We start from the raw sequence: 27,325 nt of genomic DNA, 5'->3' as shown, positions 1-27,325 counted from the left end.
CAATGTAAATACAGGAAGCAATATAATAAAAGAGAACTCAGCTTCACTGGGCTCCTACCCATCACAGGGCTGCTGTAAGGAGCACATGAGATCACATCCACAGAACACTTCCTGTATAGCCTAGCACATGCCAGGGATTCAAATCTACTCCAAAGGCAGGAAGGCAGAGTTCTCAGGCAGGTGTGCTGCAGAACAAGTCCCAGATATGCAGAGCTACTGACAGCACCTCCGCCTTCAGACAGCATGTGGGCCACAGGTGGCTGAAGCCCCTTGCCCTCCACCCCTAAGTATCTTCTCCTATTCATCCCAATATGCCATACAAAATGGCAAAATGCATAATCACCCTTTTGAGCAATGTTCTACGTTTCTTATAATGGCTTACATGGAACCAAATGACCTGATCCTGCTATCTTAGATCTCTTTTTTATTGCTCTAACCTCTTTGCTGCTCCTACTCCTACCCACACCAGCTCCCCCTTGGCAGACACTATAGGACCTTTTTTTTTTTTTCCTGTTTTTCTTTTTGTCTGCCTAAAACAGCTTTTACATCAGATAGGCATTTGGCTAACCCCTCCCTCCATCTTCCTTTTTAGTCTGTACAAATCCCATCTTCCCCATGTGGTCTACCACATGAGCCTCCTTAAACACAGGTCTACCTTCACGAGCCTCCTTAAACACAGAAAAGGGTTCCCAGCTCCACAGCCTCACTTTCCCAGTTCCTTACGTTTCCTCCCTTAGCACCCATCATCTTCCAACAAGCCACAGCAGTAAGTTACTGTCTGCTGCACTATGCACAGCCCCTTAGTATGCAAGCAACAGGACAGCTTTATTTTCCTCACTGCAAAGTCCCAAGTGCCTAGAACAATGCTGACAGTCAGGAGCTGAAGCAAAAGAACTATTTGCTACTAGGTAACAAGAACATAGAGTAACCACTCATTTATGTAAGTCTGATCCCAATTAGTCAGTTGCAAACAATTACCATTGCAGGCTCGCTGTCTGTAACTATGCCTGTCATATGATGGGCACATGAAAATAATCTTTTTAAAAAGATTTATTTATTTATTTATTTATTTGAAAGACTGACATAGAGAGAGAGAGAGATACAGAGAGATTTTCCATCTTATAGTTCACTACCCAAATGCTAGCAACAACCAGGGCTGGGCCAAGCCAAAGCTAGAAGTCAGAAACTCCCTCCCATTTAGGTGGCAGGGACCCAAGTATTTAGGCCATCATCCACTGCTTCCCTGGCACATTAACAGGAGGCTGGATGGAAAGCAGAACAGCCAGGACTTGAACTGGCCCAGCAATATTGGATGTGGACATCCTAAGCAGCAGCTTAGTTGGTGCCCCACCACGCCTACCCCAATAAACAATCTTCACTAAGTTTTCTTCCATAGATTCAATCTTTCATATTTGAATATATGCATATGCTACATTCCATAAGGACTCTACATAACAGGATGGATAGACATACAGGATATCTTTAAAATGTCCAGATCCATCTCCTGCCTTTTACAGATGTAGTATCTCAGGCTAAAGGAAAATGGGTTGGTCCAGGACAGGTGGTACAACTACGGAGAGATAGACATCCTTGGCTCAGTGCCTTTGACCATCTCTCCACTCTACCAGGAGACTTTTAGGCACATTAAGACTCCCATATTCTTAGTGGTAAAAAGATCAGAAGGGAAATGTCATGCTGCAGCTAAACACAGGGCATTCCTGTGTGACATCTTCATGTTTAAGTCCACCTGCTGGTATTTTTCACTACTTTGGTCAAGTTACTAACTTTTCTTGACTTCTTTGTAACTGACTGATAAAGTTCCTTTAGGAATTCATCAGATGTCTCATTTTAACACACAATTGTAATAAAGTCCAATAACAGTCCTTGTAACTGAGATATAAGTAACACTTCCACTCTTCTGCCTTAATTTATATTTTCTATAAGAACTCCACAGAGAGCATCCTATTACAAGGATTCCCAAGACACAGAGCTGGAGGGAAACAAATAGAACTTTCTAAGTCTCTAATTACCAAAAGCCAAAATGAAATTATTGATTACAAGATACTTGAAAATTTTTTTCTACAGTTGCTTTGTTCCTCTGACAGCACTGATGCTAGCTTTACTTTCCATCAGGAAGCAATTTTTTTTTTTTTTTTTTTGGACAGCAGAGTTAGACACAGAGAGAAAGGTCTTCCTTTTCTATTGGTTCACCCCCAAAATGGCCACTACGGCTGACACACTGCACCGATCCAAAGCCAGGAACCAGGTGCTTCCTCCTGGTCTCCCATGCAGGTGCAGGGCCCAGGCACTTGGGCCATCGTCCACTGCATTCCCAGACCACAGCTGAGAGAGCTGGACTGGAAGAGGAGCAACCGGGACAGAATCCGGTGCCCCAACCGGGACTAGAACCCAGGGTGCCAGCACCACGGGCAGAGGATTAGCCAAGTGAGCTGTGGCGCCAACCTAGGAAGCAAATTTTTTAGGACTTTTGTCTCTTCTCAACAACAGCCTTCACTGACTGTATTAGATGAGTTGAGTGCTTAAAGACCTTAAATAAGCTGAAGATTGCACAATGAGCTAGTCAACAAATACGGATTGGAATTTAGGAGTGAGCACATGCCTTAGTTTTAAATCCAAACTCCATCAGGGGTGGTATAAGACCCTCAAGATTATTTGATCTGGCCCTGCCAAGGCAACCACAGGCGAGACTCGAAATTCAATAAATCTACAGCACACTAATTTTTAAGTTGATCATTTTGTATGGCCCATGAATGTTGTTGTAAATATCCAAATGGTCCATGGCAGAAGAAAGGTTCCCCACCACTGCCTTACAAGATGTGTAACTCGGGCAGCCTAGTAGTTCTGTAAGCTACAGTTTCCCCCTTTATAAAGTGAAAATAACCACCTCAAATAGTAACTGAGAAGGCTCTAAGAGTTAAGTTCAGAAAGAGCTCAAGAGCATGCCTGGCCCACTTTAATTGCTCTACAAATGTCAATTATTTTTATTATTACAGTCTTCCCTCACTGTCCTTAGAGGATTGCATCCAGGATCTCTGTGAGTTCAAAATCTAGGGATACCCGAGAGTCTTATATAAAATGATGCACTATTTGCACACAACCTATGTACATCCTCTTTACATCACTTTAGATCATCTGTACATTAATTAGAATGCCTAACACAATGTAAATGCTTGGTAAACAGCTGTAATGTTGTTGAAGGAATAATGACAAGGAAAAAGTCTGCACATGTTCATTATAGACACAGGTTTTCTTTTCTCAAATCTTTTCAATCTGCAAACTGGTTGAATCTGTGAATGAAGAACCTTAAAGGTTCAGGGAGTTGAATGTATCTCTATCAACTCTTCACAATTCTATATTACTTATGTGGAGAATGCCAGATCCAATGATTAACTCCTTATTATTATTATTATTATTATTGATATTTATTAGTTGTTATAATAAATGCCCAAGGACAAAAGGACACTATACCCTCTATGGTCATTAAGGTTTGCAAAGATAACTCATGTGTTAAGTTGCTTTCATCTTCATGACCTGGAAATAAAACTTTAAAATACCATTGCATTTAAAACAACACACCTTGATTTTCTGGTATTGCTGGTTGAGGTTCTCCTCGGTAGTTCCAACTTGCCCATCAACATCGGTTTCCAACAAGTTACCATTAACTTCATCCTCTTCACCAATCCCCGACATGCCATCACCTTCTTGAAAATGTGTTCCATTCTGTTGAATTACCCCTTTGTGATTTGCACCTGCCCTTTCTGAGTCTTTGTCAACATTGGACAACCAGTCCAAAAGGTTCTCTATTTTGGTTTTGCTTTCTTCCAGCTGCTTCACAGCCGCCACCTGGACAGGGAAAGTTCACAACAGGTATTCAGAACACAGGTCAAAGCATGGCTTTAGAACATCCAAAAGTAAGTGCTTAGATAACTTTAAATTAGGAAAAGAATACTAAAAATTGACACACATTGAAGCTTTAATGCATTAAAATTAAACCTTAGAGCAACAGGCAATTACTCTGAAGTTTTTACTGTTTTTAAAAATATAATCCAAAGTTAAAACTGTAATTGACAAGGGATGACACATTTCACAAGCAGAAAGTCTCACAATCTTACTTAAATTTTAAGCAAAAGTTAAGTAAAGCCAACTCCTCAAACCTTTAGTAATATTTGTTTGGATGCAAAGCTGGAAACCCAATATTCTAGTCCTTGGCACTAATCAATGCTAACTACCACCTGGCATCACTTCATATATGAGGTAGATATTATCTCAGTCGTTTACTGATACAGCAATACTGTCCTGCCATACATCTGAATAAATACCTTTTCAGTTTCTTCCTTGATTGCCGTCGTCACAACTTTATCCAGTTCCTTCTTCGACTGTTCTGCCTTTAAATTAAGCTGCTCACACTTTATCTTAGCTTCATTAAGTTTCTGTTCAATCAAAGCTTTATCTTCTTGTGACAGCTTTTCACCATTCTCTTTTAAGAAGTTTTCTGTGTTTTTCACTATTTCTGCCAAAGCCTGTGCACTTCCTTGCATATCTTTTTGTAATTCCTTATAATACAAAAGAAAAAAATATTATTAAATTTAGCTCTTCCAGAGTTGTAATCTACAAGGAGTGAGCACAGAACTTAGCACAGGCAGTAGTTTGAAAATCATATTCCTATGTTTAACTTGAGTTGACTTATTTTAGTAACAGTATTTGATATAATTTGAAAGCTCAAACAGCATTACAGTAAAGCACGATTTTTTTCATGTTCAATGAAGAAATGTAGTTTGTCAAGCATTGAAAACACTGGAGTATTGAATTTGAGTATATAATCCAAAAATCTGCATATATATCAATTTTTGTACTATATAAATACATTTACAAAAGCTTATAAATACAGGATACTATTTATCCTGTTTTTAAACATTTATTTTTTAATCTATATCCACTGCTCAGGATAAAAACAAAAGTTTTCCCACTGAAGTAAGATGCTATTGTCCTCTAAATCCCAGACTCTACAATATGTATAATATGTTTCTTACTGTGGCTGCTAGGAAGCTCGAAATTAATATCTGTGTTTAGCAGTCATAGCTTTCTTGTCTAGATTTCTATACATAAATTTTCCTCCTTGGTTGTTAGACATTTTCATTCTCTATACCACACTGTGTGTAAGTTTCAGTATTGTTTTTTGCATATCTGTAGCCTTCTTAAATTGTTCTAAATATTTGAATTAAGAGATCTTAATTGAGTCATGATTATGTGACATTAATTGTAATAGTGACTCAACACACAATATTTAATTAACTTTTATGAAAATGTGGCAATGACAGTATTACCAATGCAAAAATTGAGGCTCAGAGAGATTAAGTTATAAAGCCAACAATGTAGATAGTCTGGAATTTGAACAGAGTTATCTAGGTAACAGTCTGGAATTTGAACAGAGTTATCTAGTTAACAGTGAGACTGTTCTTTCCCTTGATACTAAAATAAAAGTATCTGGGGCTGGTGCCGCGGCTCACTAGGCTAATCCTCTGCCTTGCGGCGCTGGCACACTGGGTTCTAGTCCCGGTCGGGGCGCCGGATTCTGTCCTGGTTGCCCCTCTTCCAGGCCAGCTCTCTGCTGTGGCCCGGGAGTGCAGTGGAGGATGGCCCAAGTGCTTGGGCCCTGCACCCCATGGGAGACCAGGAGAAGTACCTGGCTCCTGCCATCGGATCAGCGCGGTGCGTTGGCCGCAGCGCGCGGGCCGCGGCGGCCATTGGAGGGTGAACCAACGGCAAAGGAAGACCTTTCTCTCTGTCTCTCTCTCTCACTGTCCACTCTGCCTGGCAAAAAAAAAAAGGTATCTTAATCTGTCATGTCTCATTTTTTTCCATCTTCAATCAGTAACAAGGAACAAAATGCAGAAAATGATGGCAGAAATAAAAAGGAGCTAGGAAAGACAAAGAACTCATACCAATGATTGTTTCCCCTGAATTGGCCTTAAATGGATCAATTTTATTTCATTATACAAGGTATTTCCATTATCAAACCTTCTATATGTCTTCCACTCAATAACTTACAAAAAAAATCTAACGTTCAGTATAGTGTTTCAAACTCAGGCCTGAGGCAACTAGGTATGCCTTTGCTTCTGAAAAGCCAAAATGACTGGGATTTTTCAATAATCCTGACTGCCTTCCAAATCATAGTACTCAAACCCCACAACAGCACAGAGCTGCCACTACAAAACCAAACTCTACCTCTTGTTTGGACTGGTACTTCTTTAACTCAATTGTGCCATCACCAATCACAAAGGCTTCTTGGTGACCAATAAGGCGGTTTTCAGTTTGGGTGAGGAGATCACATATCCCCTGGAGTTTCTCTTTGTACTCCTCTTGCCGCTCGGCCACAATCTAAAGTGGAGAGAAACCGAGATACTGTAAATGTCACAAAATCCCTGTGTGATAGCTCCTTATCAAAACACTTTTCAAGTTTCCTCTAATCAGCTTTGATAAGTATGCTGTAAACATGATAGCAATGGGGTACAAACTGAGCAAGGTGACACAGAAAGTACGAGCAAGTCCCAGGTACAAGGAAAAAGACCACGTTTGGATGAAACTGCTCGACAGAATACTGGCCATGCATATGTGTAAGAGATGGAACTTCTGACCGACAGGAAGAAGCATCCCATTTTCTTAAGCTCTTGAAACCTGCGACACACACAATTAATTCTGCAAAAAGGACATCAAAAGAGAAGTTAGTCGCGATTTGTTGGTTAACATATTTGAAATGTGTATATAGGTTATCATGCTAGAGACAATGTTTGGTTGCTTCAAGAAATCATAAAAGAAACACTGCATGCAACATATTTACTTATTATGTTTAATTATATTCCCATCTCTCTGCTCATTACTGCTAGTAGAGCACTCTAATATCATTTGTCAAATCTTCTAAAAGATGATTCAGTAAATTAGTACTAATCACTTTCTTCTTTCATTTTCCTATTATATAAATACCAACTATTCATCTTCTAGATGATATTTACTAGGAGCCTAACACAGGTGCCATGAGGCACTAAGTGATTTATTTACAGTCTTTTATGAGTGGTCCCAATACCACCAGGTAAGTACTGTTATGATGTCCAACTTGCCAATGAGAAAGCTGAGGTTGTGACTGCCCTGGGTCACACAGTGAGTGAGCAGTGCAGACGGGATGTAAGCTCAGGCAGTCTGGCCCCAGAGTCTACACTGTGAGTTGCTGTGCCACATCACTTCCCAGAGGAAAACTCTAAACTTTGTAAGCCATATGTTTTATCGATTTAATTCTTGACATTTTTGAATGCATTCATGTTTCCTATTCTTAGGGGGTAAAAAAAATCAAGTCTCCAATCTGAGTAGTTTTAGGAAGTCATGAAAATTAAAATCAACTAAATTATATGGAAACCATATATAAATTATCATGGAAACCAACATCATGATACACTGTAGGATCTCTACACCGTATCCTGTCCATTAATGCCTTTCCAGAAAATCTTCTCTGTGATGCTATAATCCCTGGGTATCTACATTAAAGTGTTACACAGAACTAAAAACAAAGGATTCCAACTCCACAAAGAAAGGCAAACCTTCTGATCATCAAGATCTTGTTCTAGTTGTAACTGAGTCTCTACACGTTCCACCTGAGCAATTACTGATTCCTGCACATCAACAAAACACTTCTGGGTTGCATTTAAGAGCCTCAGTAGTTGCTTGCTTTGCTTGGGTGACAAATCTTGGGCATGTTCAGAAACGAAGAACTGCACATCAAAGGCAATAGTCTCCAGCTGCATTTTGGTATGTCCAAGATCTTTCAACACATTCTGTGAACCAAACAGGACAAGTTACCATTGGAGAATTAAGTCCGGATAAAATTTTAGCAATGATATTTATATTTAAAATAGGCTTCTCGGCCGGTGCCGTGGCTCAATAGGCTAATCCTCCGCCTAGCGGTGCCGGCACACCGGGTTCTAGTCCGGATTCTTTCCTGGTTGCCCCTCTTCCAGGCCAGCTCTCTGCTGTGGCCAGGGAGTGCAGTGGAGGATGGCCCAAGTACTTGGGCCCTGCACCCCATGGGAGACCAGGAAAAGCACCTGGTTCCTGCCATCGGATCAGCGCGGTGCGCCGGCTGCAGCGCGCCAGCCGTGGCGGCCGTTGGAGGGTGAACCAACGGTAAAAGGAAGAACTTTCTCTCTGTCTCTCTGTCTCACTATCCACTCTGCCTGTCAAAAATAAATAAATAAATAAAATAAAATAAAATAGGCTTCTCATATCAGCAATGCAAAGATTTAATGACTGTTTTCATTATTCATCATAAACCTATTAATCATCTCTTAATGTGTGACAATAGTTATTTTAAAACTAAGGTGGTCAATAATATGTAAAAAGATAATTACTCCTTCTAAGAATATTTCTCCTTTGTCTGCCATATCACACTTAAAATGTAACTGAAGAAATGCAAAGATCCAACTAATGTATATTTAGCACACTGAAGGAAAACCTGGCATTATTATTTGCTAATATCTAAACATCCATATAATTCTGGTAACACATAAACAAGACCTTGAAAATTTTGAAGTATGAATTTAATGGGCCTGAATTCCAGTTTTTTTAACCCTCTTTTGAGGAGCCTAACCATCATTCATGAGGCTGATATTTAAATTGAGAACTTGGGAAAAAAATCATGTCTAAATTGACTATGTATAAACCTTACTTATACTATTATGTATTAATATGACAATTTTTAACATGACTAATTTATCCTATCATGTATCTATATGACTGAAACACGAACAAATACAAATGTCAACATGTCAGCAGTCTTAAGAGTTTGCTAAAAGATTTGGGATGGCATCAAATGGCATCCCTAAAATTATGATTATTTAGTAGTTGTGTCAACCCTGAACAAACATCTCTTAGAAATAAAAAAGGGAAGTAATTCTTTATATCATTAACAATGTCTTCTTTTTTCTAAAAACTTACATTAAATCCATAGGTTTTTAAAACATACTTTGTCATATTTACTTTGATACTTGCCTTGAGAAACACCAAATTTTTCTTTACATCTTCAGTGTCTTGAACATTCACATTCTCAATATCTTTCACAGATTTGCTCTTCTCTGATATCCAATCTGAGAATGACTGAAGTTTATGCAGAAATTCTTCATGGGAAACTGCGAGCTTAGACTAAAAAATAAAACTGTGCATTCATTTCTGTCTGTCCCCCAAATTTTAAATTACTACAAACAGTGATTTTGCTAAGGGATTAACACTCTTCATTTTAAGACTAAATTCTCCAATAATCAAATTTTCTCCAAAATTCAAAATTTGGAGGTAGCATTTGGCTTGGCAGTTCAGGCACTACTTGGGATACCTATATCCCATAATGGAGTATTTGGTTTTTAAGTACCAGCTCCACTTCTGATTCTCATTTCTTTCTAACATGCACCCTGGGAGGCAGCACGTGTTGATTCAAGTAGTTAAGTCCCAGCCACCCACAGAGGAAACCTGGATTAAGTTCCTGGTTGCTAGTTTTGGCTTGGCCCAGTCGTTGCTGTTACAGGCACTTGGGAAGTGAACCAGAGATGGAAGATCTTTCTCTGCCTGTACCTGTCTTCCACCTTTAAGATAAGAACACATTTTTTAAAAAATCTGACATCTTGGGACCAATACTGTGGCAAAGGGGGTAAAGCCACTGCCTGAGGTGCCAGCATCCCATATGGGCGACAGTTCAAACCCCGGCTGCTCCACTTCCGATCCAGCTCTCAGCTATGGCCTGGGAAAGCAGAATAAGAGGCTCCGGTCCTTGGGCCCCTGAAACCATGTGGGAGACCTGGAGGAGGCTCCTGGCTTCGGATCGGCCCAGCTCCAGCCATTGCAGCCATCTGGGGGATGAACCATCAGATGGAAGACCTCTCTTTCTCACTCTCTTCCTCTGTCTCTCTGTAACACTGCCTTTCAAATAAATAAATAAATCTTTAAAAAAAAATTTGACATCTTGATGCCCACCATTTCAGAGTCGATCGCAAGCATGATCTGTCTCGTTCTGTCTGAAGACAGGCTGCTGAGGGAGGAGAAGGCAGTGTGCAAACGCTGGTGGCTTGTACTCAACTCCTCAAGAGGTCCTCTAGGAAAGCCAGTGGGAAGAGACTTTAAGAACTCTTCTGCCAACGTCAGGTCTTTTCTTAAAATAATGGCAATTGGAGCCAATCCCAATTCGAATGTCTGTGAAGAAATACATGTCATATATATTGACTACTTAGTGAAAAACTTGAACATAAAAGGAAAGCGCTGTGCCTCTTTGTTCCAAATTGGCTGATTCCATCCATAAACGGGAGCAGACAATTCTTACCTCTAACTGTTTGAGTTGATTCTTCAAAGCTTCTAGATTGTTTTCCAGAGACTCCTGGTTGTCTAACGGAGGCTTCATATCTTGAAGCAAAGCCAAATACTGGTGCATTTTTTCAGTGTGCTGTAAACACTGCTGTAACTCATTGGAAAACTAAAAACAAATTTGAGCATTTTAATTCAACAGCCTTTGCACATGTTTTTAAAGCAAACAAAATGTAGGGGGGTTCGTTTGCAAATGTTTCATGCAGGTACTTTCGCATAAAATGTGTAAGTGAACTTACTTGTTCCATTGAATTTTCTCCAGAAGTCTTTTCTTGTGACTCTGAAACACATTCCAAATGGTTTGGGAAATCACTACACAGCTCCTGGAGTGTCTCATCTCTTGGCAAAGCTGATGCACACAGAGTAGATTTTTCTAGTCCAATTTCCTTTATATTTTGTAAGTTAAGGGAACAGTGCTTTCCTTCTCCGCCTTCAGGATCACCAAGAAGCTGTGTCTTTTCTTCCACCATCCCAGAAGCAGTATTAGCTTTATGAATCAGGGCTCCAAGCTGTTCAACTTTTTCTGAATATCCTCCTGCAAGCAGCTTGTAGAAAATGTTTTCAAGTTGCAGTGGAAGTATTTTAGATGTAATATTTCTTTTCTCTAAGTCATAGTCCATCTGAGTTAATTCTCTCACCAGTTCAAAGGCTCCTGTAATTTTTTGGCTATGTTGGTTTTGCTTCAGTAACTCGAGGAGAAGCTCAGACTCCAGATTTGCAATAGAGAAAGGATCATCTCTACTCTCTGTTTTTAGTCCCAGCAAGTTATTTGTGGGGGAAACCCCAGTACAGTCACTGAGTTTCAAGTCACTCAGCCCACCAGATGCTGCACTGACCACCCTGTCCACACAGGCTGAAGGTTCTCCAGCCTCCTCAGGAGTTACAGGATCTTCTTTCAATTTGCTTTTTAAGATATCCTTTACATCCCCAACAAATACCTGAGACAATTCAGGAATATGAAACTCCCTTTCTTGGGGTCTTAGAGATAACACTTGTTCTTTTGGTACCTCTTGTTCAATTCTTTCTTCTTTATTGGTAATTTCTAAAAATGAGTGGTCAGTAGTTAAAGTGTGACTCAAGTTATCATTTTCTATTCTATCCATATACAGCTCTGACTGGACATTGTTAAGAGAGAAGGTTGCAAGTGTGGCTTCATTATTTTCTGGTTCTATTCCTCCATCTAAGTCATTTTCTTTAGTAGTATGATCATCACATGGAACCATCTCTTTCAGAGGACAACCTTCTTGAGTACAACTCCAATTTTCTTTCACATTATTACCTCCAAATTGTAAATGTTCCTTCAAGGGAGGGACAGCTGGTAAAATAAAACTCGAGATATCCTCATTTGATTTCACCACATCTTTTGCTTTTATATTTTTAGCACAATGTTTTAAGAAAGTAAACAGATCAGGGTCTTTGTCAGGTCCATCAGTGGAGGAATCCTGCTCAATACTCGTATTCCTTTCAGACAATGCCATGTCGGAAGCAATGTCATCAGTGATCACTTTGGAAACTGACGTGTCAAATATTTCTTCAAGATTCTCAAACTGAACAGGACTTTTACTAGCCATTTGTAAATTAGCCGGTTCATCTTTAAGAGTTACAGTTGTTTCCTTAAGATTTTCTTTCTGGTTAAGTTCTTCATGGTCTGTGATCTGTGGAAACGGAAACTGACTACTAACTAAATTGAGACTTCCCAGTGTGCTTTCATCAAGCAAAAGTCTTGGATATTTCTTTTCTTCTTCTGTAAACACATCTCCTTTACTCAAGCACATTGGCTGAACTGTTGTTTCATTTTCTACTGGTATATTGTTATTGCTTTCTCTCCTTGTCATTCTATCTCTTTCATTTCCTTGGAGACCTTTATCAGTTACAGGGGCCGTGGTTCGTGGAAAATGGTTTTCCTCAACAGATTTTCCTATTGAATCAGGTTCAGAAGAAATGATGCTGTCCAAAGACAAGTGGACTTTAGATGTTACATTCTCAAAACATTGATCTCTACCTGTCACAGAGTATGTATATTCTGACCCCTGAATCAACTCACCCTTCGTGTTCATTAGATCCCTATTTAATCCAGAAGCTGAACTGATATTATCATTATTATGTAAGATATCTACAGGGCCAAAGGTTTGTTCTGATTCTGTATCTTTAAGCAAAACATCCTTAAGTGCTATCCCATGATTCAACAGATTATCTTTGCTTTTTCCAACAACCTCAGTTGTAGATTCTGGAAGACTGCTTCTTTCACTAACTAAGCTACTCTTATCGGTTGATTGTAGCTGTAAAGCAAAGGCACTTTGCTCTTTTTCTAAAGAACTACCATTGTGTTCGTTATCCAGGAGAAACTTTTTATTATTCCTATGGTTTCCATCACCGATTCCTTTTTCATTGACAGTTGTGGAACAAAGCTGGATATTCATATCTGCAGCCATATCTGGGCACAAGAGCTTTCCATTCTCATCTGCCACTCCTCCCCTTTCTTCATCACCACCACCATTGCCATCATCGTGATAATCACTATCATCATCATCATCACTGTCGTCGTCATCATCGTCATCATCATCCTGATCATTAATGTCAAATACAAAATCCATATAGCTCTCTTCACTGTGTATAGAATCTAAATGGTCAGTATCAGATTGAAATTCTTGTCCAGTTACATACTCCTCTTTTCTTCCTCTCCAACTGCCACTGTCATCAAAACTTAATGATGTGTTAAAGCTCTCTTTCCTTCCTACAATTTCATCATCAGTCAATGGGCCATACTCATCACCTTCAAGGTCATTTGTGCATTTCCTTTCTGATACAGATTCTAGCAATTGTCCATTCTCTTGATGTGAGTCAACTGAATTTAAATGTATATTTTTATCAGAACCAGATTCTACTTTATTGATACCTATAGAAAAATCCTGAGGACACTGTTCTTTGTCACTCACACTCAAGCTACCAACTGGTCCCCCCTGGGGATCCACAGAATCTTCATTATCTTTTGAGACATCATAAAAAACATCTCCAGTAGGCGGCATCCCATCATTTTCCTCTTGTAGGGTGTCATAGTCCTCAGGTTGCAGACAATCATGATCATCGCCCTCAAGAAGTAGAGAATCATGGTCATCATCTTCAAACAAAGGAGTATCATAAAAGTCATCATCACTATCAGTGTCTGTTTCTGTGTCACTCTGCTGATCATCCAGCAGTGATGTTTCATAGTCACCAACACTGACGGGTTCTACAAGCAATGGTGCATCACAAGTCTTGGATGCAATCGCATCATCAGTATCACCATTTGGGGGAATAGGTGACTTCTTCAGTGTCACTTCCCATGGGGTCACTTCCATTTTTGACTCATTTTGCTCTTCAAGTTTCTGCTGAGAAGCAATATGCATTATGTCCTCCTCACCAGCAGTATCTGACATGTAGTTACTGTGATATTGTACTTGAGGATTACAACCAGTATCTAAAGATTTTTGTCCAGAGTTTTCTCCCTGTAAACTTACGTTAATTGCTGCAATTCCTAGATACTGGTCTTGAAATTTTTCTTCCATTGTTTCACCCGATAACACAGTTTTGTCATTTAATGACAATGTAGAATTTTTACCGTGATTTTCACTGCGCTCTGAGATGCGCACAGCATTGAATGTTCCATGACTGTGCCTCAGTTTATCATGACTTAACAGGGCACTGAGCCTGGGGGAATAGTCAAAGACAGAAGAATCTTTGTTCCTATTATCTTCATCATCAGTTTCACTTGGATCACAGAATCTACCAGTTTCTGATTTCACAACAGGATGCATGATCAAATCATTTGCAAAGCCGTGAATGCTTTCAGCATGACTGCAATCATCAGCATGGTTGCTCGTTTCGACTTGATAGTGATTTTCACAGTTTTTAAGTATGTTATCAGAATCATGTCTAAACATGCTAGCTTCTACAAACTCAGTCTGTGTTAAATAAAATCTGGGGCTGGGAACACACACACTGGATGAACTTCTAACTTTATTACCCATTGTTACTACATTTTCTAGGTTTTCTGATTGATACAGTTTGCTACTGACATCATTATTTCCCATTTCATGAGATTCTTCACACATGACACACTTTCTATCTTCAGGGGTCTCTTTATGTTCAGGTTCTCTGCAATGACCTTTATCAAAACTACCTGACAAAGCTGTACATTCATCATTTTCTGCATTTGCAGCACAATTAGGAAATACACCAGGGAAGTTTAAGACATCGAGACTTTCTTTTACAGGTGTGTTCTCATTAAATTCTGCACTGCAGCCCTCCAGCAGCATACCAACCGCTTCATCCAAATCTCCATCATACAGCAAGAGCCTCTGCCCTGTGTTCGCATCCATGTAACTATTTATCATCAAGTAAGATAGAAACAATTTTTTAGTTTGTTCTGCACTCTGAGTTGCCACTGGCTCTTCTCCACCAAAAACATCCTCTTCTTGCCTGTAATCGTGAACTGTAGAAGGTTGAAATTTACAAAAAGAGAGCCATCTTTTGGCATTTTTACAAGCTTCCAGATCTCCTAAATCTGGCATTTTATCAGGCAGTATTACACTTTTTAAAATCGATGCTGTATTGTTATCTATAATCCCCAGCTGTTTTGCAACATCTAAACCAATGACTTGAGAACTTTCTGGAATATAAAGAGCAGCAATTTTCTGCCTGCCATTCAACATTTTGTACGCCAATTCATTTGTGATCAACTTTTGCTGCAAGGAAGAAGATGTGGGGAATATTTCACCAGAGTGGGGCCAAATGAGTCCAACATAGCCTCGCTGAGCTTCTAATACCAAAAGAGCACTGCTCGAAGTTATTAAGTCACACTGGACTGCTTCATCTACAGTTAAACGTTTAGCAGGATTTGAGCGGATGATTCCACCTGTTTGGACCTGATAGGTGAGAATACTGTTGGCAGTGTCTCTGTCAATCACCCCTTCTACCATGGCTTCTTCAACAGTCATTCTATGGCCAGAGTTGCAATTGATCAGACCTCCAGAAAGAAGCTGTGCACCCAACAACCTAAACATGGTTTCACGATCAATAAGGCCTTCATGAGCTGCTCTTAAAATGCTTATGTTCCTTCCACATTTTAAAGTTATTCTGCCCCCGTCTTGTGGTCTTACAGGGAGAAGCCACAATCCAGTACTTTCCTGTAAAATACTTCTTTGTACCATATCTATTAAAGACACTTTCTCACAGGTGCAGGGGTCAATAAGATCTTTGCACAAATTCTGCCTTTCCAGGACTTTAGAAAATAATGCTGAAGAAACCAAGTTCTGCTGGAAAGCCTTCTGCAGGGTCAAGTGTTCTCCTGTGGCTGGAATAACCAGGAAGCCTGTGGAAAACAGTATTTCAAGAACTCTGACGGCCATGGATTCTGATATCATGCCTTGAGCCAGGGCATCCAGGACTGGAATTGTGGTAGTTTGCACAGTAGAAATAATGTCCTTGGCTTTGTTTAATTCTTTGAGCTGGCAGAGAATTTGTTCATCAATAAGACCATGACGTTCAGCATCCTTGAGGTCAAAGCACTTTCTTAATTCTGGTGAAATGAGACCAGTAATCATTAGCTGTGTCTCAAGCAACCTGATTCCTGTGTCATAGTCAATAAGGCCTCTTAAAACTGCCTGAAAGACTGAAAGGACTTCTCCAGTTGTCTGATCAATGGTGCCTGCAATCACTTTAGCCAGCTGAAAAGAAAATTCAAAAATCTCAGGTCAGTCTGTTATACAACAGTGGCAGGTTTCATGCAATTTAGGTTTTGTGTGTGGTTCTTTTTTAAAAAATTTTGGAGATAAAGAATACACTTCAACATAAAAATCCTCTACTTACCAAGGTGCAGCAATGCTGTGAATGTTAGGCAGCTCAAATGCAAAAGTGATCTATGTCAGTGATCTATTCAACAGCACAGGATGTGATTAAAGCTTTGAAAACAACATGCATCTGTGAATTGAAAACTTCATATCGTGTACATTAACAAGGTTAGTGAGGACACAACAGATAGATGATGATAGTGAGGAAACAGAACATATACCTAGAAGGCAAATCATGCTTTCTGCATTTGGCTGAGATTAGAATCTAGTGACGTGAAAGAGTATCAAACCCCATGCTATGGATGTTTACAGCATACAGACTTCTTCAAAGACAGTCCAAATGTAAGGAACCAGAAAAATTGTTACCTACCCCCAAAATGTGACAAATTATGTTGACAATATTCCCAGAAGTGAGGTAATTAAATATGAAAAATTTTTGAATACCAAATATTGTGTTGGGCACATTGATACATACTGTCAAATTTAAGTACAGCCAAATTCAAAGTGCTTTCTGTCATATTTTAAGATGCTAAGGCATCCTCACAGAAATATATGGCCTTGTGGTATTCAAATTAAGTCTCATGGGTTATCTCTGAAAACCAAATCAACTCCATAACACAGCAAAGCCACTACAGAGATGACCCACAGGTTATTTCATAATATCATGTTATATACTAAAATACCTAATATAGCAGAAGAATGGCTTTTAAAGAGAAGAGTTAGAAAAATGAATGATTCTTTTCTTTTACCATGCAAGGCAGAGATTAAGATGTCACAGAAACTGATGATCAGCACGTGTAAGACTACATTTAATTAACAACACTGAAATCTCCAAATGTTTCATTAAAGTCCATCTATGCTTTATCCATATACAAAATTCAAGGTCATTTCTTTATTATTGACACATATATTCTCACAGTCATGCAATAAAACCAAGCTTCTTGAGACAGCCTTGCCTTTGAATAGATAACATTACCTTCTCCTCTACCTTTTCATCTGCTGAGGTTTGTGATTCTTGTAGTTGTTTCAGAGACTCACTGAATAGTAAGTTATAACCTTCTTGAAGAGTTTTCATATGCTTTTCCAATTCAATTCTTTCTTCATCTGTCATTCTAAAATAACCAGAAAGTTTGAAAAGAGTAATGCAGATTTTCAGGTGTAAAAATGGTACATTAGGTTCAATGTCTTTGTCATATGATAAAATAAAAATATAGCCTCATGTACATATTGCTCAGGTGTTGATATGGCTGTATGTTATAATTAAGGAATGGCCTTAAGATCACCTAAGATTCTTTTCATTCTCTATAAAAGGAAATGAAGGAAAGAGTAGAAAGTAATATTGGCACCTATCTAACATATACATTTCCAGAATAACAATTATTGACATTGACAGAGGGAAAGAACCCATTATTCATCCCAAAATAGAAAGGGGATAGGTAAAGTATCATTTCTTAAAAGAAACTTGTTTGATAAAGAAATTAGCCCAGTTGTTTTCGGTACCATAAAGTCTTTGAGGAATAATGTTAAGGAGGGCAGCCAAAAAAGGGCTTGATACAAGGGTGGATTCTTTCCCGCCTGAGGCATTCTTTCAAATGAAGTGATTTGTTGAAAAAAAAATATATATGAGAAATCAGGTTGCCATTAGGTGTTAGCTAAGAAAATGAAGAAGACATTTATACATCTTGTGATGGTCTCAGGAACACTACTTAATAATTAAGACTTGACTTGAAGTCTTAACCCTACCACTCACAAGCTATTTTAATCCTCAACCTCTCTGAGTCTGTATCTTATCAGTAATATATGGGAATAATAGGTACATATCAAAGTCACACTAAGACAAAAAGAGGTAATTAATTAAATTGTTAAAGTTACAATTGTTTATGTCCTTACACTCATTGAGAAAACACTGATTGGTTTAAATTTCATTTCTAAAAATCCCAATTTACCACTTTCTGCTTTTCTTATTTGGAATAAGAGAGTTCATGAAAACTAGCATACTTGTCTCCATGCTTAGCCAAAAAAAGCTGCAAGGTTTGAAGTGCTTCGGATAATTGTTCCTTCTTGGTTGATATTTCCTCACTGGAAATCTGCAAAGTGAAGAAGGCGTATTCAAACTCTCACCACAAAAGGACTACACAACGGTATTTTTTTTTAACAAATCAAATTTTAATCAAGACCCAAATGATAGTTCTTCTTTCTGGGTGACCCATGTAAATAACCTGTCAGTTATTAGCAGGTTATACATCTGGATAAGAAGAGCATTTATTTAGAATGCATGATGAAGACAAGATCTTCTCTAATCTTAGTGCATTCATTTTCATGAGGAATTAATAATACATTAAATGGTCCTTGCTATTGTCCAGCTCAACCCTGAATTCAGGTGGCCCTAAGCATCCAAGTGGCTAGAGGTTTGGCACTGGGCCCAGTATCTCCCATGTATGTCAGAGTACTGAAAAACATACAAGAATGTGGAATACTATTTCCAAAGAGTATATCTTTCTTCCCCGAATTCCTAGACATGTGTTCCTTTTGAAAAAAAGGTTATGGTGAAAGTGTTAATCTTAGGTCTTCAGATGAAGATTTTCTACTTTCAAATGCTAAAAATCCTCCCCTATAAAAGTTACCTGTGATACACAAATACGATTCATCTGGCTCAAGAAAAGCAAGAGGCCATTACACCTTCTCCTAATTTCTCAGTGCATCACATTCTTCTGAATACCTTATTTCAGAAATAAATTATTTTAAATGAGCCATTCTTTTAAATGAGTAGAAATGAAAGGAAGTAATAGGCCAATGAAAAGATATATTTTCCCCCAGTATGTTTCACATAGTGTCAACTCCAATTCTATTTTTCATGGTTATAGATGGTCATAAGGCCTCATCAATTTTTGGAGGACACACCTATTCACATCAAATTATCTTAAGTTTCCTTTAACAGACATCATCCAGTATTCCTAAAGAGCTATAAATATGGCCATGATTTGCATGAAACAGTACCTGTATGTTTTTCTGTGTATTAGAAATATTATGACCTAGTAATGTTTTGAAGAACTCGGCAACTATAGAATGTGAAAATGCCAAGGATTTAGTATCTGGGTTTCAGAGAAAAATTTGTTCTCCTAAAAGATTTTTGCTCAAGTGTATGTTCCTATTTTACTTGTATGTTTATCTGATAGGAGGGAAAGCGAAAAATAGGAAGAGAAGATATTTTAAATATTTACATTAAATACTTGTGAAAGTTGATGCTTTAAAACATCAAATGTAAGTAACTTCCAAATTGTCATTTCTTCCACTCTGATACATAGCGTGCAATATTATGAGCTAATACAACTTTATTTGAACTGAATATATTGCAAGTACATACTTTGGTCTTTAAACGTCTCCAAGGGGGAATCCCTGATAAGACAAATCTGACTCATATAAGAAACAAAATCAGTTAAGACATTCACATCTTCCTCAATTTAGTCACAACAACAATATTTCAAGTGATGACAAGTGAGTACTGAAGCAGAGATAAATACTGAGATTTAATGATAGCCCCAGAAATTTCCAAATGTCAGGCATGGGCGGGAAAGCAGTGTAGGAAAAGTATTCCTTGAGGACATAAAGCTTATCTTGATAGAACTTTACTTTTTAAAGATGAAGCAGCAATCCCACTAGTAGCAACACTGGGATTTATACCTTAACTACCAGTGTTCTAAGAGCTTCTAGTGATGTAGCCCATTTGACATCATGGAGCACTAACATCTCACAAGCTGTCCCCTCAACTAATAATAAGTAGTTGAGAGTCAGAAGATTATTCATAAAATTGAAGAATTCAGTTTGGTGAGGAAAAAGTCTAGAATTTCCATTTTCATCCCTATGAAATAGAAAAGATTCAGAAGAGTGCAATAAAGTCAGTATTCAAAATGTAATATCCAAGTTTGTATTTTCATTGACCTTGAAACATTTTATGTTTATAAGTATGAGCCTGTCTATCTTTATGATGTGGAATGTGTGGATTTACCCTGAACAAAAACATGATTTAACTCCTTAACAATTCTCATCATAATAATCAGAAAACATATCCTAACTATTAGGAAATTTAGTACAAAGTATCAGTTTGCTAAGAGTAAGTTCAATATATATTCTTCATGCTTTGGAACCAGAGACAGCTTCTCCTGCCATAAACTAATGGACATTCCTGAGGCAAGTTACTTTAGCTCTCTGATCATCAGTATAATTGCTTATAAAAATGGAGAAAATTAAGGTAAAAATGGAACGTTGTACTACATGGACCATATTAACTATGTAACTTCTATACACTGCTATTACTAATAAACCAAGACCTGTGTGAATACCTTTTGCTTAGAGAAGGGAGATTTTCCAGCCTTCTCTCCATCTTTCAATGTCTTGCTGATATTTGATACCCATTTCTGCAATTCTTTGGCTTTTTCAATATGTTCTTTCTTTTCTTCTTCCAGTGACTTCTGACAAGTGTGAGTGATTTAAAAAAAAAAAAAAAAAGATAACAGTCCAGTAAATGACTGAGCTGCAACACTGACCTCTCCAGCGAAAACAGGAATGTAGAAGCATCTTTTCATCACACAGAGGTTACTAAGATATTTTATTCATTCACTTAACCATGTTTACCATGTCATAGAGCATTTGTTCTTACAAAATGTTTACAATAGCAAAGAAAGCTGTGATAAACGTTCTTTAATGGCTGGTCTAACCTCCCAGCTGTTCCATCAATATGAAAAATAAAAAAAAAACAAACTCAACTTTATTCATGAGGCACTAGAAGATCTTTGAATTGCTGCCTTTGCATTAGCATTACAATCATAATGGTCTTGACAGACAGGTATCAGACAACAGGAAGCTGAAAGGGTAGAGAATGTCTACACACACACACACACACACACACACCCCAGTATGAAAAATACATAGGATAAAATACATAAAGAAAAACCCTCTCCCCTCTTAAAACACATAATACATCCGTAACGGTAGCTTTTGAGTCCAAAGTCTTAATGAGAAATAAGAAACTGTGACAAACATTTTCATATGTAAAGAAGGTCACTGTATACAGGAACACTCAACATTTTTTTGAAGCAATCTAAAATACTGCAGCCTCATGGGTGTGGGAGCACATTTACATCTTTCTTTTTGATTCCACGGTGCTTGGTGATGTGCTCTTTCAGGGACAGTGACATAGCTTTTAACAAATGGAACGCTAACACCAGGAGGCCCCCACTCAGTGAAGGGGTGCTATGAAGTTGTTGGAAGTGTGGGCAAGATTTTAAAAAACCCATTCTAAAAGCTTAGGGAAGCAGTTTGAAGGGCAGTAAATCTTTTGTTATGTATCATTTAAAAATTATTCTCTCCTCTGAGTATTCAGCCATTTCCTGCCCTCAAGAAATAGTGCTTCGAGTTGGTGACACAATTCCTGCATATTTAGTGGATACCATCTGCTCTACACAGATGGCATGAACCAGCCGGTGTCACCCCTTGCACAAAGGTACCTCTACGTGTCCTATTAGGCTGAATAGTATAGGCTAGAAATTCCTGTCATCAAGGGTTCAGACACCTCTAACAGTTTAAGTCCTGTGTGGAAATCAAAATCAGCTTTTTCTAAGGCTTCTTTGTACGTCAACTTTCTTTTTGTCCGGGGACATATTATATTTCTGACATGCGACTTTTGATCTTTCAGTTGTGTAGCAATGAGGACATCTATAATACCTACTTGGAGAGCCTCCTCTATGGACAATCGAGAGTGAACCTGGGGCTCGATCAGGCCCCCTGTCAAGTACTGAAATTCCAGACAGCGCATGCCCATCTCCTTGCTAATGATGTTTGCATTCACAGCTTCCACCACGGACATCATTTTGGTGGTGACCGGATGACCAATCCCTGTGATTACTAATTCACACTGTCTCAGCTGCTGGGCAAACCCTTCATCAACAAGGCCCCTATGCAAAGCTTCAGCCACCCGGTACTTTCTGCCAGTCAAAGGATCAATTATCCCTCCAGTACTGACTTGGGCTTCCAGACATCTGAGGGCAGTAATCCGATCAACCAAATTTCGCCGGGAGGCCTTCAGTAAAGAGATCCTTTCCCCACTAGAGGTCAGCCAATACCCTGCAATAGGACTGTGCAAATCCTTTTTGGGAACTAACCGGCTCAGCAAAGAATCAGCGAGCTCTGTCAGTGTGATGAGGCCTTCCTGATACTTTTGGAGCATGCCTTTGTCAACTGTTCCCTGCTCTACAGCCTCATTAATATTGAACTGCAACCCTGTTTTAGTATCAATCAGCATCCGAGAAGGATGCCCATAGGATTCAAAAAACATAGCTTCCTTCCACTGATACTGCTGCCCTGAAAGCTCAAGATACGTATTTTTCTCAATGAGGTTTCTCTGGAAAGCTTCATAAGCAGTCAGTTCTGCCCCTGTTTTAATATCTACTACAGAAATTTTGTGGGCTTTCTCTACGTTGAGATTAGAAATGTCCCTCTCCCCAAATGGAAACAGAAAGCACTGGCAATCTACATCAAACACACACATTCGCAATAACTCTGCGTAATACAGAGCTTGCCTATTGTTGGGATTAGGAAAAACTCTTGTGTTGCTGGATGGCTCATGCAAAAACTGGAAGATGGCATTATTTAACAAGCCCTGCTGCAGAGCCACTTCCGGAGGAACACGAATGCCTCTCACAGGGTCAATGATGCCGCCACTGGCAATCTGGGCCTCCAAGATATGTTTACCTTTTTGTCTGTCAAGCATTCTATTTTCCATGGCTTGAAATACTGACAATGTCTTAGTAGAAGACGAATACCCCAGGGCTGCTTTCTCTGCCTCAAGGAGCCTAATTCTGAACTCAGGGTCCACAATTCCTTTAAGAACTGCCTCTTCAACAGAATACGTCTGACCTGACATGGGATCGATAATAAAACCTGTGGCAGCCTGAGCTTCTAAAAATGCTAATGCCATCATTTTGTCTATGATGATTTTCTTGGCTGCTGAGGCAAATGAAATCTTCTCTTTTGGGGACTCTAGATAGAGTCCTGCAATTGAAGTGGCTTTTGTCAAAAACTTGCTAAGAGTTTTCTGAACTTCGTCAACTGTCTTAAGACCAAGTCTGAGCTGCTCGATTGTCTTCATGTCCAGAAGTTTAGCTTCAACCAGCTGCCTGGCAGTCACAGTGTGCCTGAGCCCTTGGAATTTAAATTCATCATCTCTAACTGAACATGCATGATCGCCATCAGAGTTCTGGGAAGGCTCTGGATCTAAGCCTTTCTTAAGGAAATCTCCTCTCTTGAGTCCACCAGAAGCTCTGCACCCTTCAAGCGTCCATTCTTCGGCATTGGGAACTGGGTTCATTTCTTGCTTTAATGCTGTGACTTCTGTGTGCATATCGTACTGCTTGTTCTTAGCTATCTGCAACGGGAATTTATAAATGTTAAAAGTCACCTAAAGAACATGATGCCACTGTACTCATTCTCAATCCAAACACAATTCCTTGAATTGCAAAGATGAAATACGTACAGAGAAGAAACACCTCAAATCAAGGAAGGTTCAGGAGTGAGTAATACTGAGAATCTGCAGTTTTCTTTAGATTATATCAAAATAGTATGTTGAAAAAAGGCTGAGATGAAATTTGGCCACAGAATATATTAGAAAGTCAACTACTTGGCTCCTCTAAAGGTTTTGTTTTTCTATTATCAGATTTTTCAAAATCTATTCCCATAGATACAACATCTGTGTGTCTAAACATCCAAATATTAAAGAATGATAATTTACAATAAAGATTTCAGGTAAATCACTAGGAAAAATACAGGATTATTTTTCAGTCAGAACTACTGAGAGCCAAGCACATTTCAGAATCATTTAAAAATTTCACCTATGAGAGAAGAGAAGGAAAAGAGGAAACCTGCCATTATGTAGCCAACAAGGTCTCAGAACACAAAGTATACCTCTAAGGGTGTCAAAAGCTTCACAAGTTCCATTTCACGTTTGTCATCTGGATACCTAATAGGTGGCCTGGTACCGTGCAGGGCTTGATCTCTCATCGTCTCCATTTCTGAGAGTCTTGTCCTAGGGTTTGCCTCATCAAAGGTTATCTGCAATTCAGTGCTAGTCTGAGAAAAATACTCAGAGTAACACTGCTGGCTTTTCTCTTTCTCTAGAAGAGACAACGGTGGCTGAAACTGGACTTCCTTGGGGCTTTGTTCGACGATCTGCTGCTGCCATTTTTCTTCCAATATCTGTGGTTCCTGAGCCCATCTCAACAGGGAAGATCTGCCAGTTGGGTGAAGGTGTCCAGTGTTTCTGGAAGAGAGCTCTCCAGAGTGCTGACACCCCTTCACGGTCATCTCAAAGTCTGGTTTGAAGGTACGCTCTTTGGCGGTATTCTTCCTTTGGATTTCAGACTGGAGCAAAACTAACTGATGTTCATGTTCCTTTATCTGTTGATCCATTTTCTGCTTCAGATTTTCAACTTCTTGTTTCTGGGTGATCAGCTCGTCCTCAAGTTTCCGACATTTTTGGTAATGATTTGTCTCCATGTGCTGTCCTTGCTGCGCTTGCTCGCGGTATCGCTGAAGCTGCCTTTCGAGTTCTTTGATATTTGTTTCACAAAGCTTAGCATTCTCTTGAGCTCTGCAGTTTTCTTGCTGAAGAGACGCAAAGTCAAGCTGAATGCCTGAAATGTCATTTTCAGTGACGACTTTGGCTTCCATCAATTTTTCCATCTTTTTGCGAAATTCCTCAGCCGAACGTTTGAATTTATCAGACTCCTCCTGAAACAGAAGCATCTTTCTGTGGGTCACCTGCTCCTCTATGGTCTTTAAGTGCAGTTCGTCTTGGACCTTTTTCAGCCTGTTGTTTAACTCTTGCACTTGAGCTTGCTGTAGCTGAACTTTCTGCTCTCCCCGTCGCTTTTCCTCTTTTGAAGCATTCAGCTCAGCGTTCAGATTTCTCACCTCTTTCTCAGTATTCTGGATGATAATATTCTGCTGGTCACACTTCTGCTTAAATTCACTTACTAAATTTTGACTTTTGGCCAGATCCTCTTCCAGGCATTTGATTTTTCTATGGAAATCTTGTTCTGTTTTTGTCTGTTTATGCAAGTGTTCATTCGTGTTGCGTAACTGATCTTTGAAACCATCTGCCTGAATTTTTAGTGCTTCACATCTTTGCTGGATAGCTTGTTTTTCTAAAACTATATTCTCTGATTCTGCTTGAATTCTCTGCATCATTAATTTGGTTTCATTATTCTGCCTAGTAAGCTCATCTACTTTTTGTTTTAACATTTCTGCACACTCATTACTTTTCTCCAGTTCTTCATTAAGCTTTTGGATTTTATCATTATTTTCTTTTTCAGCCTTAATATTCTGAAGCAACTGCTCGTGGCTTTTCTCAAACTGTTCTTTTAGATGGTCTGATTTTCTCTGGAATACTCGTACTCTTTCATTAGAGAATTCCTTCTCACCCTGAAAACACTGAACTTGTGAGTTTAAATGCTGAATATTCTTCTCAGCAATAGCATGTGCCCTAGTGATCCTGTCTACTTCTCTCTGCAATTTCCCTTTCTCATGATGAAGAGATTCTAATTCTAACTGATAATTGTGCTTTATTTTCTTGAGATCATCAGCTTCTTGCATGACTTCTTCAGCTTTATCTGTGGTTTGCGTCAGTTGCCTACTGAGTTCTCTGAGTTGCTGAGAATACTCTTCCTCTGCCTGATCCTTCCTTTCCAACTCCAACTTAAGACACTTTAGGGTATTATTTGTTTCATCCAGTTTATCTTTTAGCAAACGAGCCTTTTCCTCAGATGAAGTTTTTTCAAGCTGCAGGGCACTGAGTTCATACTTGAGCTCTCTCATGTCTTTCTCAGCCTTTCTGTTGGCAACTGTGAGTTCATCCACCTGCTGCTTGAGTTCTGCTGCTTTCTGTCTGTCGTGCTCCTTCTCAAGGTCTGCTATTGCCCTGCACGATGCCACCGGCGTGATCGCACAAGCTGGCAATGCACTTTCTCTGCAGGAATACTGAATTTCAGTTATTTTTCTTCTTGCTTCCAATTCAATTTTCTGCTTTTCCTTCAACTGCTTCTCTGCTACCTGTTTCTGATGTGCGAGGTCCTTTTCCATCTGCTTGACCAGCTTCAAGAGTTCTTCTTCATTGTCTCTCTTTCTTCTTAACTCTTCCATCAACTTCTTTTTTTGTTGCTCCAGATCATTGAGACTTGAGTCTTTTCTTTTAAGATGATCTTCCAGCGTTCTCCTTGTAAAGGTGTTTTCCTCTAACTGATCCCGAAAATTGCGGAGGTTTTCCTCCACAGCTGCTCTTCTGGCCTCTGCCTCCATCGTGAGATGCCGCACGCGCTCCAGCTCCCGTTCCGCTGCTTCCTTCTCTCTCACAATGGTCTCCAGTTCCCTGCGGTACTGCTTGGCTTCACTTTCTGCCCTCATCTTCTGCAGAGCAATGTCTTCTACATTCCTCTGCTGCCTCCTCAATTCATTTTCCGCAGCTTCCTTGACCTTGGGAAGTTCTTCCTCGACTCTAGACTTCTGTTTCTTTAGTTCAGCTACCATTTTTTCCAGATCACTTATCTTTCCTGTAAGTTTGCTATTCTCAATCATGGTTGCCTTCTGCCGCTGAAGCAGATCTGAATATGCCCCATGTTCAGAAGTCTCCTTACACCTTTTAATCTACAAGAGAGGTTGGCAAAGTGTCAGACCTGTTCTACTCGGGCTTATCGTACAAAATATAAAGCAATGTTCATCAAGGTACTTACAAAACCAAGTGAACCCAAATGCAGACCAAGCGCTACCACCACCAAGAGCACCGCCTTCTTCAGAGAGGAAGCGTAAGAGAGTCAGCAGCAGAAGACAAGACATCCTCATGACGGACTGCCTGAAAATCTTGTTTTGTCTCTCAGGAATAATTTTATTTTAAACATTAGCTAGCTCAGGATTTTATAGGAAGAAGAGACGCTAGAAAACACTGGCTATGACCCCAGCTTTTCACAGGTAAAGAACTTGAGATAAAGCTAGCTAAATGACTTTGCAAGCTCCCACAATGGTTAAGTGACAAAAGCAGG

At 39.2% G+C, this 27,325-nt stretch overlaps 1 protein-coding gene across 50 annotated transcripts in view; it reads right to left on the bottom strand.

Annotated features, from left to right (window-relative positions):
• DST (dystonin) overlaps positions 1-27,325 on the bottom strand; it is a 483,923-nt gene that overhangs the window by 135,460 nt on the left and 321,138 nt on the right. For 34 of the 50 annotated variants that reach the window (XR_007923259.3, XR_011388661.2, XR_016233970.1 and 31 more), the window contains 11 exons: positions 20,582-20,710; positions 18,240-18,328; positions 17,218-17,353; positions 10,653-16,118; positions 10,373-10,522; positions 10,030-10,245; positions 9,058-9,207; positions 7,611-7,844; positions 6,247-6,399; positions 4,341-4,574; positions 3,598-3,864 (listed from right to left, as the gene is read on the bottom strand). Coding sequence is in view for 44 of the 50 variants with exons in the window: in XM_051855540.3 (XP_051711500.2) it covers positions 3,598-3,864; positions 4,341-4,574; positions 6,247-6,399; positions 7,611-7,844; positions 9,058-9,207; positions 10,030-10,245; positions 10,373-10,522; positions 10,653-16,118; positions 17,218-17,353; positions 18,240-18,328; positions 20,582-20,710 (7,224 nt within the window). In the remaining 6 variants the exon portion in view is untranslated. The remainder of the gene's footprint in view (positions 1-3,597; positions 3,865-4,340; positions 4,575-6,246; positions 6,400-7,610; positions 7,845-9,057; positions 9,208-10,029; positions 10,246-10,372; positions 10,523-10,652; positions 16,119-17,217; positions 17,354-18,239; positions 18,329-20,581; positions 20,711-27,325) is intronic. The other 16 variants (XM_089333096.1, XM_089333098.1, XM_051855565.3 and 13 more) reach the window with 3 other exon arrangements.

This window comes from Oryctolagus cuniculus, chromosome 5 (assembly GCF_051225735.1).
Source record: "Oryctolagus cuniculus isolate XC-2025 breed Fujian yellow rabbit chromosome 5, ASM5122573v1, whole genome shotgun sequence".
In the NCBI taxonomy this organism is placed as follows: domain Eukaryota; kingdom Metazoa; phylum Chordata; class Mammalia; order Lagomorpha; family Leporidae; genus Oryctolagus; species Oryctolagus cuniculus.
The sequence above is the reverse complement of the archived record's forward strand: the minus strand, read 5'-3'. Positions and strand labels throughout refer to the sequence as shown.